The following is a 12,016-nucleotide window of genomic DNA, read 5'->3' on the forward strand; positions in this document are numbered from 1 at the left end:
TCACTGAGGAAAGGATCAACGTCTAAGCCAGATTCCTTTTCCTCATCATTGCCTCAATACAACTTCTTCCCATCCTTAAACTTCCCCATTGTCGGAGATGTGCTGTGGAATTTGAGGCCCCAGTTGGGGGCTGGATGTGTCACAGGGTCAGAGGAACAAGACTAGAGAGAGGAAATGTAGATGATTAAGGAAAAGGATTTTCCAGTGAAATGAGAACATACCTCCAAGGTTCAGACCTGGAGAAGAAACTACAAAGAACACCGTTCTGCATCACGAGTCAAGAGGAATTTAATGAGAGAAGATCTGTTGCTGGTAGGGGGGGTGAGATCTTGATGGGATGGAACCATTGAGGGGTAGGTGGAAGCCTCCCTTGCCTTGGCAAGACGACTTCTGGGTCTTACTCAGCTGTCTTTGGAGGAACTTTTGAGTAGAAAACCAGGCTTGGCAAATGAGAATCCATCTAAGTCTCTATTCCACAGGAGTAGGAAACAGATCTTGGCCTTTGACTGAAATGGTAGAGGCAATAGACCATGTCAGAAGGATGGGTGGCAGGGGGCCAAGTCAGACAAGTCTAGAGATAACCTTGCTCGGGGCCAGGGACCCCAACCCCAACCCTCCCCCCTCCCAACCCTCCCTTTGCCTGGATCTCCTAAGAATACAAATAACTCCGTACCCTGACAGAAGAACCAGGAAAGCAGCCTAGAGCTACAGCAGCATCTCTAAGCCAGGCCCCCAAATCTTTTTCTCTTTACGGAAGGGGTGGGAGATAAGGACAACAGATGTATCTTCTCTCAGTCCAGCTTATGCCACCCTTGCTGCCACCTTACCTGAATGATGGTAAAGAGTGGTTGCTGTTCCTGACCTCCTCCTCCCGCTTCCTAGGACTGGCACTCCGGCCTACCAGCTCCTCTCCCCTTTAGAAATTCCCCACCTCCTTTTCTGCCCAGGGAAGGAAAGATGGATGAGACTATTGTTGACATGACAACAGGGCTAGAGCTCAACTGGACCTCAGGAGAAAAAAACGTGGAGTTATGAATTCACACTCCCAACTCCCTTCTCCACCATCCCTGTCTTGCCTGAACCTTATCAGAACCTCTGCCCCGGGCCCGCTCCCTCTGTCCTGATGCTTCCTCTAGCCACATCCCACCTTCCTGGCTAAGTCACACCTCTGGAGTATCTCAGACTATGGGGGCCCACAAGGGTGTGGAGAGTGATCAGCTCAATTAGGGTCCCATGTTGGGATCACGGACCCTCCAAGCCTGCCCAGCTGTAGTACCTCTTACCCTACAGACGTTGTCAATTCTGCAGGATGCTCATCAGAAGGGAGTGTTTGGGCATCTAAACTCCAGATCCTTGAAAATTGTGTTGAACTCTCTGTGTCTTGGGAAAGGGGAAAACCCCCATCAGTTATCCACTGAGGTCTGGCTTTATACCCATCCCTGATTAGCCTTGGAATTGTCAGGAAAGGGAACTCAGAGAAAACCTGAGCTTAAATCAGTGGGTTCAAGGGAAATCAGGCTTTGAAGCTAAAGAGAATATGGAAAGAATACTGATTCTGGGGTCAGATGACCTCAACTTCTTATCTCTCTTTATATTTCTAGGTCTCATTTTCTCCAATTGTAAAGTCAGGAAGTTGGATCTGAAATCTGTCTAGATCCATGATCTAAGTCATAGTGTCTTTAATATCAATGGAGACCTATTAAGGATCAAAATTCTTCTGCTACTGGTTGGGGCAAAGAGCATTGACCTCTCCATGTACTTGGGGGCAATAGTTTTCTTTGCTTATTGTCTTCTGAGTTACAGGCTTGACTTCTGCTATTATTGTCACTCTAAAGTAATTCTTCTCTTATTGCCACAGCTAACATTTCTAATACAATATTGAATAATAATGGTGACAGTGGAAAAACCTTGTTTCACCCCTGATCTTACTGGGAATGGTTCCAGTTTGTGGAAAGTAAATCCATAAATATATGGTATTTCATATGTAGTCATGGATATGGAGGAGAGGGTAAATAATGTAGGGGTTCCTTCCTCACCCTCTCCTTTAAGGTTAAATTACCAGTCCAAGGTCCCATAGTTAAGTGTTGGGGCAGCAACTTGAACACAACTGATTCTAAGTCCAACGATCTTTCTACTATGGCTCACTGCCTCCTATAAATGTATATGTAGATATATAAAGATAGATAGGATAGCTAACATTACTTAAAATTTTGTGAAGTGCCTTAAATAGGTGAAATCAGGTAAAAATGTGGAATCATGTCTTATTTCTGACACACAAAATCTAGGCATATCATTTAAAGTCTCAATGCCCCAAGGCAACTAAAAGTTTGTAGGTTATAGTTTTGTTGTCTATTGGGCCACTGTTACTCCATGTTTTATTGATGTCCATTTATGCTCACAGTTTCAGCCTAGAAATTGTTGAATAGTCATTAATCTATATGGATAAAGGGAGTTTCCTCATTGTTGGTTCCATAGACCAATGGAGTCACGATTCTGGACGTACAAACATAAATTCTTTGCCAGACACTGTACATTGACAAAAGAAGCTCACGATCCAGCATGGGTAAATAATATGTACACGTGCACATAGACAAAATAGATACAAGATAATTTGGGGGGCACTACAGGAAAAGTTTCTTGCAGAAGATGACATTTGAACTTAGCCTTAAAGATATTCTCTGATATCAATTCCGATATTCTCAGAATTGGAGGTTGAGAAGGAAAAACATTTCCAGGAAGGAAAGGTAGAGAAACAAGACTTTAGAGAGTCATGTATTATATTGGATTGCTTAATGTCTAGGGGAGGAGATGAGGGGAGGTGAAAATTTTGGAACATGGGGTTTTGCAGGGTAAATGTTAAGAACTGTCTTTGCATGTGTTTCAAAAATGAAAAGCTACTATCTAAAAAAGTGTCATGTATGAGGAAGAGTAAATTGGCCAATTTGGTTGAACTGGAGTGTGAAGGAAGGGAATGATGTGAAAACAGAGGCATTGAGATTGATGGGGCCCAAGTTGTGAAGGGCTTTTAATGTCAGAAAGATAAACTTATATCAGATCCTAAATGTTAGGATTCTGACAGATGTTATGGGCCAGAACTTGAGACAAGATAATAATCTTCTTTGTTCACACCTTTAAAGGAAGGTTTGCAAGAGAAACCCCTTTAAAGATGTGAACCAAGAAGATTACCTTGTCTCAAGTTCTGGCCCATGATATCTGTCAGAATCCTAACACCTAAAGGTAACAGGGACCCACTGGAAGTTGTGACATAGCTATAGGAAAACCACTCTGCAAGCTCTGTGGAGAATGGGAGGGAATTGGGCAAGACCAGAGATAGGAGACTAATTAGGAAACTCTCCTGGTGGTCCTAGGGAGGTGATCGGAGCCAGAACCAAGGTGGTGGTAGTGTGAGCAGAGAAAAACAGAGGAAAGAGATGTTATGGAGGTAGAATTATTAAGATTTGGCATTTTTTTGGACAAGTGGAATGAGTAAACACAAGAAGCCATTTATAATGACACTGATGTCTTGAACCTGAGTGACCAGAAGGATAGTGGTCTCTGTAACAGAAAGAAGGAAATCTGTGTCTTTAGTGGAGTATGTGCTATACTAAGAACCCTCCCTAAGGCTAGTTATTATGTCTTCCCCTTTAAACTTGACATCAGAGACTATATATTCCCCCTTTTAGATAAGAACCCAGAAACTACATCTCTCCACTTAGGGTCATACAACTTAGAGCTAGAAGGGACCAAGGGACCTGGGACCTACCCCCTCATTTTACAAATGGAGAACTAATGCCAAGAAAAATAAGACTAACTGGCCCAAGTAATAAGCATTAGAGGCAAGATTTGAATGCAAGCCTTTGGACTCTAGAAGAAGCCGATTCGGTGCTGGGCCTTTGAGGTGGGAGAGGTGAGTGGGTAAATTCACTTACCATGATTAAAGCGCAGATGGGACTCACAAAGATCCATTCTGAGTCCTTGATGGAGTTGATCCAACAGCTAGAGACAAGCAGAGGAAAGCTGTCCCTGAGAGTCTTGGGCAGGCCACACATCTCTTAAACCTCTAAGCCTCCATGCTGGGTGAACCCATCCTGAACATCTGAACACCAGAGGCCAACAGCCCTAGCGCAGCCATAGAAAAGGGGAAAGGGGGAAAAATAGCGTCTGGGGCCAATGTGGAGGCCGGCGAAACTCACAAGGGCAATGGTGGTTTGAAAAGGAAGGTCTGAGAGCCCTGGACATTTTGGAAGGGGAGCGTCTGGGATTTATAGGTGAAGGATCTCCTAGAGGTGGAATAGTTAGGAGAGGGAACAAATCCCATCATTTTTCAATTTTCATCTCTATTGGTTGGGAAATGATCCTTTTGAGTAATTTTTTAGCTTTTAAGTCATTTTCTGACTAGCTTAATCAAGCTAGTTGTTAATTAAATATTTCATTACCCAATCAAATGAGTATGGACTTGCTTTGGATATTATTTTGGGTACTAATTCCATGGGATTAGTCCAATTTAGTTTTATGGTCTACTAGGACATTATGGATTATAGAGTCTTGTCTAGTGCTAGTTTAGGGTTTACTGTGAAATTCCAGAGCCATAGAAGCAAATAACCCTTGGTCTCTCCAACACTTACTTGTTATAATTATTGATGTCATGGGCTTGGATGGCAATAAATAAACCTATGTGCAGAGCAGGTATCCCATAACCAGAGAAATCCAGCACTTTCCTGAATAGCTGGATGGTGCTGAAATAATCGACCACCTTAAGGCTCCAGGAAGCCAGGTAGAAAAAGAGCCTGCCCAGAAATAGCCAGGCAAAACTAGCCAGGAACGAATAGCAGAGCATGCCGATCATGATGCACATGGCCTGGAGAGGAGGTGATGGAGGAATTAAGACATGTTTACATGAGGTTGAGTTGGATCTACTTTCCCTACCCCCGCAAAAAAGGCAAGGAGGTATCCTCTGCTCACGCTGTGCTGCTGTAGCCACTTAAAGGTACCAGGAGCTTCTTCCCCAGGTACTGCCCTTGCTATTTTGTCTTCCCTGTACTTTTTTTTACTACACCTCTTCTCTGTAGGATCTCCAGAAGAGCACAAATTTAGAATGCTTGGGATAGTGATTTAAAAGATCAGGACTATTTTACTTTAAAGGTTTTGGGTTTTTTTGGTGGGGGTAGAGGGGAAAGGAGGGATCAAATAATATGCAAATTAGATATATCAGCTTCCTATTGAAACAAGTAGGACACAAATCAGTGGATACCTAATAGTTCTAAGCTGGATCCCTACTCAATCTCCTTTAATCCAGGGCCTTGGGGTACCTAATCCCCTTCTGGTTAAGATCTAGATGTACCCTGTAATTTTGGATGGACAGTGTTTTGTTGTAGCCACCCTGACCCCTTCCTCCCTTTCCTTTCCTTTCCTTCCTTCCCTCCTTTTTTCTTCCTTCCTTCTGTTCCCTTTTCTCCTTTCCTTCCCTTTCCTCTTTCCCTTCCTCCCTTTCCTTTCTCTTCCCCCTTCTCTCCCTCTCTCCTTCCTCTCCCTCCTCCCCTCCCTTTTTTTCTTTCCTTCCTCCTCCCTCCTTTCCCTACCTCTCTTCCTTATTCCTTTCCCTTTCTCCTTTCCTTTCCTTCCCTCTCTTCCTCTCTTCTCTTCCTTCTTCCCTCCCTTCCCTCCTTCCCTTCCTTTCCCTCCCCATTCTTCTTCCCTTCCTCCCTCTCTCTCTTCTCTCCTTTCCTTCCTTCCTTCCTTCCTTCCTTCCTTCCTTCCTTCCTTCCTTCCTTCCTTCCTTCCTTCCTTCCTTCCTTCCTTCCTTCCTTCCTTCCTTCCTTCCTTCCTTTCCCCTCTTTTTCTCTCCTCTCTTCCTTGGTAGTTCTCCACTTCCAGTAGTTTACCATATTGATTCAAGCAATCCACCAACTTCAACCTTATTATTAGAAGATATTTTAAGCATGTACCACTATGCCCAGCAACTAAGCCTTAGTATTCTAAGAGTTAAGGTAATCTGTTTGGGTACAGGGAAAATGGTCTTAATTTGGGCTTTAGGCATTTGGGAAGGGTCATCTTGGATGAAAAACCAGTCAGATTTGTTTGGATGGAAAGATTAAAAAACAATCAGAGGCCATGGAGAAGAGCAGGTAGATAGGGTGAGAGGGAGTAGAGAGAAAAAGCACCTACCTTACTAAGGGTCCAGTGTATTCCGGCGAGGAAGAGAAGATGGGAGAGAAAATGGCAGAAGTTCAGATGAAGATGGATAAAAGTATTGTTGCTCTGGATAGTTTTGAGGTCCCCGATAGTTAGTATAGCGAGGAGGAACGCGAAAGAGTCGAGAAGACCCAGGCTGCTGATAAAGCGGAGGGTATAGTCCACCTGCAGCATGATAGAAGAGATCCTTGTTCAGCAATGGACTGTACAGGTCCATACAGGGCCTCTTTCAACTCAGATTTGGTGATTTGGTTTGGACAGAGCCGGCTGGCCCAGGCTGCCAGGCCATGCAAAGACCACTGCTAAGCCTTACTCATAGGGCCAAGTATAAAGATTGCAGCTCGTGAGCAGCAGGAGCTCACAAGTCAGACATCCAACTGCCTCCCTCACCCCTCCAATCCCCCCCAAAACAGGGCTCTCACCATCTGCTTGTGGAGTTTGGCAAGATGTCTGAGGATATCCCCCCAATCTGGATGGCAACGGGGGGCACTCAGGCCCTGGGCTTTGCACTCTGTAGACCCCACGGTTTCCTAAATGTGTTTACAAGATAATTGCATGGGGTATCTTCCTCCTTATTCCCACCCCACACTACTCCAGATCTTAGAATTTGTACCATGCTTAAATAATAGTTAAATACAGAACTTTAAGGTTTGCAAAGTGTCTTACAAATAGTATCTACATTTGATCCTGACAACCATCCTGGGACATAGGTACTGTAATCATCCCCGGTTTACAGATAAGGAAATAGAAAATAGAGAGGTTAAGTGATTTACTGGTAAGTGACTGAAGCTGAATTTGAATTCAGGTTTTCCCGACTTCAAGTTCAGCATTCTATCATTACGCTTAACTGAAGGTATAGAGTTGACAGAATTGAGGGCATCCTTGTGTAACTGCCTATAATCTGGTACATACTGGAAGATCTGCTGATCAGCGAATGGACACAGTGGATAGCACATTAGATCCGGAGTTAGGAAAACTGAGTTCAAATGCGGTCTCAGATATTTGCTAATTACTAGTATTTTTACTTAGTTACCATAAATAAATAAAATATACATAAACTTGTTACTATAATAATAAATAATTTACTAGTACTATAAAATAATACTAGTTACTATAAACTAGTTATTTCCTAAAACCAGGCAAGTCATTTAATCTCTGACTTAGTTTTCTTTTTTTCTTTACTGTCAAGAACAACCCTTCCTCACAGGGTTGTAAGAATCAGGTGATATATGTTTAAATCATTTAGCACAGCACTTGACACATAGTAGGTCCTTAAGTGCTTAATTCCTTCCCCAAATTTCTTTCTGAGTCGTGAAAGTCCTACCACCTTTACTGGAGACATGTGCATTTTAACTGCATCAGGCAGGCTGGGTGTACTGACCAGAAAGCTAATTTTGGAGCCAAGATCTGGATTCTAGTATTGCTCTGGCACTAAGTTGGTTTTTTTTTCCAGTATCCTAGGCAATTACCTAAGATTGGTATTTTCCAATGAGCTGTGTATCTAAATCAGTGGGAAAAATTTCCAAATGGGAAATTCTTTACACACATATAATCATAGAACAAGACCAAAAAAAATCTTGAGTTTTATGTAACCACCAACTGGTCTGTGCTCAAATGCCCCTGTTACTTTCCATAGTCACCTAGAGGAGAACCTGAGGGATGGAGCTCAGATGAAATAGATATACTTTGATTTGAGGGGTGGGGAGGAAAAAGAAAGAAAAATATGACTCATGGGAGAGGGCTTGCCTAGCTAGGATGTCACTTTTGGGATTCCTGGGCATTCAGGGGGCATCGAGCAGGAGGGAACTGGGTGCCCAAATGACCTGTAGGAAAGGGATTCAACAAGAAGCTTGATCTACCTTCCCAGTTTTGCTGAGGGTGACCCTGGGCAAAATGTTTCATCAGGAAAGGGATAAAAGGGAGGTGATGATGTCCATATGCCCTGGCACCTGTATTCTCACAGGGTTTTGGGCATAGTGGCAGTGTCTACGGACACTGAGCAGGGGCAATGGGGGGACCTCCTACCCTCTCCATCCTACCTTCCCTGGGCCAGTCTCTCCTGGTACCTGCTCTGGAGTGGGATCCATGATTTCGCCCAGTTGCACTGGGAAAATGAAAGTGATGACGGTTTGGTACCGTTGGTTGAAGCTCTGGATTCCAACCCCTGCAGGGAAGCCGGCAGGGTAGACCAGATGACTCCCGAGATGGCTGCCTGGGTGCAAAAAAGCACAGAATATCAGAGCTGATCAAGATTTAAAAGTGCATCTGTTCATAGATCTAGAGTGGGAAGAGACTTTGGGGTTCACTGAGTCTAAATCCTTTATTTTTACAGATGAAGAAACCAGAGACTCCGAAGTGAAGTGATTTGTCCAGAACTGCACAGCTAGTCGATGGCCTCGATCCCGGGGGAGCTCCGTCTGCAAAGGTCTTGGCTCTTGGTCTCAGGGTTCATGGAAGAAGCTCACAGGAGGATTCAAGCAGCTTAAGGAAAATGCCCTCGGCTTCCAGTGCCCCATCGGTCTCAGCATGGGATGGTGTGTAAAAAGTTGATTTGGAATCACGCCTTCTGACATACTTACTAGCTGAACAGCCATGGGAAAATCACTTAACCAATAACTAAGGAAGTTTCTTCATTTGTAAAATGAGGAGGTTGAACTTCATGATCTTCAAGATCCCTTCAAATCTCTTCTAACTCTACATCTATGACTCTTTGGTCCTTTCACAGTAGAGTTTTGGACCAAGGATTCCTAATTCCATCAAGTTGTTAATCAGTAATCTTTAATTAGTGCTCAGTACACTGTACTAAGGACAAAAAGACCAAACCAATTTTAAATAGCTTCTGCCCTTTAGGAGCTTACAATCTATAGGAAGAAACACTGCTGGAGACTCCCAGAATCCCTCCTCCCACCAGCTGCTCAGAGTTTCTTAGTTTATTAGCGACTGAAAGGTTTTGGCCTTGATCTACAGACAAAGCTCTTTCTTCAGGATGCCCATTGTCCACTGCTCTTTCCTCATCTTCCCTTGTAGGTTAGAAGTGGGGATATGGGAAGGTAGGGAGAATAAAGCTCTGACACAGAACTTTAGTCTGAACATCTGCCTCAGTGCTCCATTTCCACTAGCCCTCCCCTTTCCCCTTTGGTCAATGGGGCCCTCCCCACCACCTGCTGACGATGCCGTGGACTGGCCGAGAGCTTGGCCTCTCTTCTGATGGCTCACAGTGGTATGGGCAACCACATACAGCCCTGTGGCTCCAATCTCTGCCTTGTTGGGTACCCCAGCCACTGAGCACACCAGGCTGATGCGTGGTATTGAGACGACTATGACGACGGGATCTGTGGGTGAGGAAGGGTCAACATGGGCATGAGGTAATCCTTGGAAAGAACCAAGAGAACAATTAAAGTACTATGTACATGACATTTAATTCTATTAAAAACAACTATATGTACACACACACATATACATGCAGGTTGCAGGGTACTGGGGTGTGAGGGGTAAAGAGAGGGGTGCCCCCACCAGGAAGGGTCTTTTTTATTTTGATTGCCATATGGATGTGAGGCAGTGGAGCATAGTGGAAAGAGCCCCAGCTTCAAAGCCAAGAAAACCTGGATTCACATCCCACTTCTGACATATAACAATGGAGTAATCTTGGACAAATCACTTGACCTCTAAGGATCCTAAGACTCTAACTAGCACAGAAGGTGCCAACCTGCTCTGGTAGAGGGAGTTTCTTCACTCCAGAGATCTCTATCCCTTTTTAAAATAATGATATGTCTTTGAATAGTAAAACTGTTGGAGCTAGAAGGGATCTTCGAGAATTTAAGAATCTAAAGACCAATTTGTACTGGAGCCCAGGTCTCCCGAAGCTCCAAGCTCCAAGCTCTTTCCACTGTACAATGCTCTTCCCACCTATTGAGGGGGCCAGGGGTAGGCTGAGAGGTATATGTAAGGTGGTTGTTCACTGTTCCAGACTTTGGAGAAACAAAGGGCAAGAAGTTCGTGCTCACCCCAATTCTCCCTCATGTCCTCTTGAAGTCATGGAAGAGATTAAAAACAAAGAAACAAATATTGACTTCTGTGAGGATGAAAACTTAACATTGCTGTTCTCTCCCCCCCCCCCACCTCCCCAGTTCAAAAGAACTTTAACTGTGGGAAGCTTCTCTTATGGGTCTAATTCTCACAATCTACTCTTAATGATCTCTACCCCCACAGGGAAGCTTATGTCACACATCATCCAAAATGGGAAAGGGGCCCCATGGGTGGAGAGAACTTAAGCGGCCCATTGGTCCTATTTGTAAAACGATGTACATCTAAACCAGTTCAGATGTATGGAGGATGGAGGGAGACTTGTTGCTAGGGAAGATAGTTATAGCATCTCTCTTGCTCTAGGGAATCCTTTTCTTAGAAATCCATTTCAGGGCCTCCTCCCCCCCAATAAGAAATGAATCCCCAAGGGGAGGGTGGGTTCCTCCTTATCGTCCTGTCCCTTCCCAGGCTTGGTACAGGCAGTCTTGAATTCTAAAGTCCAATCCGGGGCTGCTGGGATGCCATGCCCTTGGTTGGCAGGCTGGAAGCAAGTGAGTGGGTGGGATGGACTCATAGCTAAAGGCATCCCTACCTGCTGGAATGACCTAAGGGCATGGTCTAGGTTCTTCTCTTCCTTTTCGACCTTCGGGATTTTCAGATTTGTCACTCTCTTCTGTCTGACTTTTCCTTTGTCCCTGGTACCTGACCCTACTCTCCTTAGTTCATTGGTCATACATGAGCTCCTCCTCAAGTCACGTCGCCTATTGGTTATGGTGGATGTTTCCTTGGCCCCCTTCCTCCTCTTGAGTCTTCATGGCCTCTGCCAAGGCTGCACCCCTTTCCCTTGATTGTCTCTCCTCCTCCCTTACCCCTTGAATGTTCTTCTGCCTCTACACTCTACCAAACCCATTTCTTGGTTGTGTCTTTGGAATTCTTTATTGTTAGGTCATAGAGAAGCTGGCCAATCAGCACAAGCCACTGCCTCAGATGCTTGTGGATTGGTTCTTGGCTAGAAAAACCCTTATCTCCTCTTCCTCCAACCCTAATCCTCCTACTTCCCTTGGCTTCTCCATTCTCCATGAACAATGACAAATCATTGAACCTTTTATTCTGATTTAGTGGAAAGATCGAGAAATTAGCCTTAACTTGTCTAGAGGCGAGTTCTCAGCTTAACTTAATAACATAAATGACTGGAGAAATTAAATTATTTCATCATCTGTAAAATGATCAGACTGGACTAGATCAGAAGTTCTCAAAATATGGTTTGTAGATTCCAGAAGATCTTTCTTAGGGAAAAACTATTTCTCTTTTCACTAACTTCTATCTGAATTATTATTGAATTATTTATTTAAATTTCAATGGTTTAATTCAATTCATCTTCAGTTATTTAAAAGAATTAGTCCACAGGCTGTCAAAGGGCTCCATGGCACAGCAAAAGTTGAGAATCCCTGGTTTGGAAGGTCTTTAAGGTTCCCTTTCAGCTCTGACTATTCACTGTGCCATGTAGGGCACTCATGTGCTCCCATATCTCTCTCTCTCTGGCTTGACACAGTACCTGAAATTCCTACTCTTTGAGGTTAAGTAATTGTACCCACAAGACAAATATTTCCCTGGGAAGAGTGAAGCAGTATACGGTTACTATTTAATATAAATTAGTGTACTCCGTTAGCCACCCCATCTTTTAAAAGGGGCCTGGAGGAAAGAGTTGGAAAAGAGGTAAGTTTGAAGGTGGGGGAGGTGGAAGGAAAGGTTTGGATTGGAGGACGACTTAGGAACCTGCTGGATCCAATTTGAAAAGACT

General features: G+C 44.0%; 1 protein-coding gene across 50 annotated transcripts; it reads right to left on the bottom strand.

The window, feature by feature from the left end:
• Positions 1–266: 266 nt before the first annotated feature.
• Positions 267–11,139, bottom strand: LOC141539772 (adhesion G protein-coupled receptor E1-like). Of its 50 annotated transcripts, none has more exons than XM_074262983.1 (11): positions 10,808–11,136; positions 10,197–10,217; positions 9,354–9,524; positions 8,259–8,404; positions 6,615–6,722; positions 6,166–6,357; positions 4,626–4,858; positions 3,930–3,996; positions 1,284–1,380; positions 674–827; positions 267–506 (listed from the first exon to the last, which is right to left on the bottom strand). In XM_074262983.1, exons 2-9 carry the CDS (start codon positions 10,210–10,212, stop codon positions 1,339–1,341), a joined length of 975 nt encoding a protein of 324 aa, XP_074119084.1. In that variant the 5' UTR covers positions 10,213–10,217; positions 10,808–11,136; the 3' UTR covers positions 267–506; positions 674–827; positions 1,284–1,338. The 50 variants fall into 50 exon arrangements, with proteins under 50 accessions (XP_074119084.1, XP_074119086.1, XP_074119085.1 ...); XM_074262985.1 differs by lacking the exon at positions 674–827 and adding an exon at positions 828–939; XM_074262984.1 differs by having other exon boundaries at positions 1,277–1,380.
• Between the last annotated feature and the right edge of the window lie 877 nt (positions 11,140–12,016).

Source organism: Sminthopsis crassicaudata, chromosome 4 (assembly GCF_048593235.1).
Source record: "Sminthopsis crassicaudata isolate SCR6 chromosome 4, ASM4859323v1, whole genome shotgun sequence".
Lineage (NCBI taxonomy): Eukaryota > Metazoa > Chordata > Mammalia > Dasyuromorphia > Dasyuridae > Sminthopsis > Sminthopsis crassicaudata.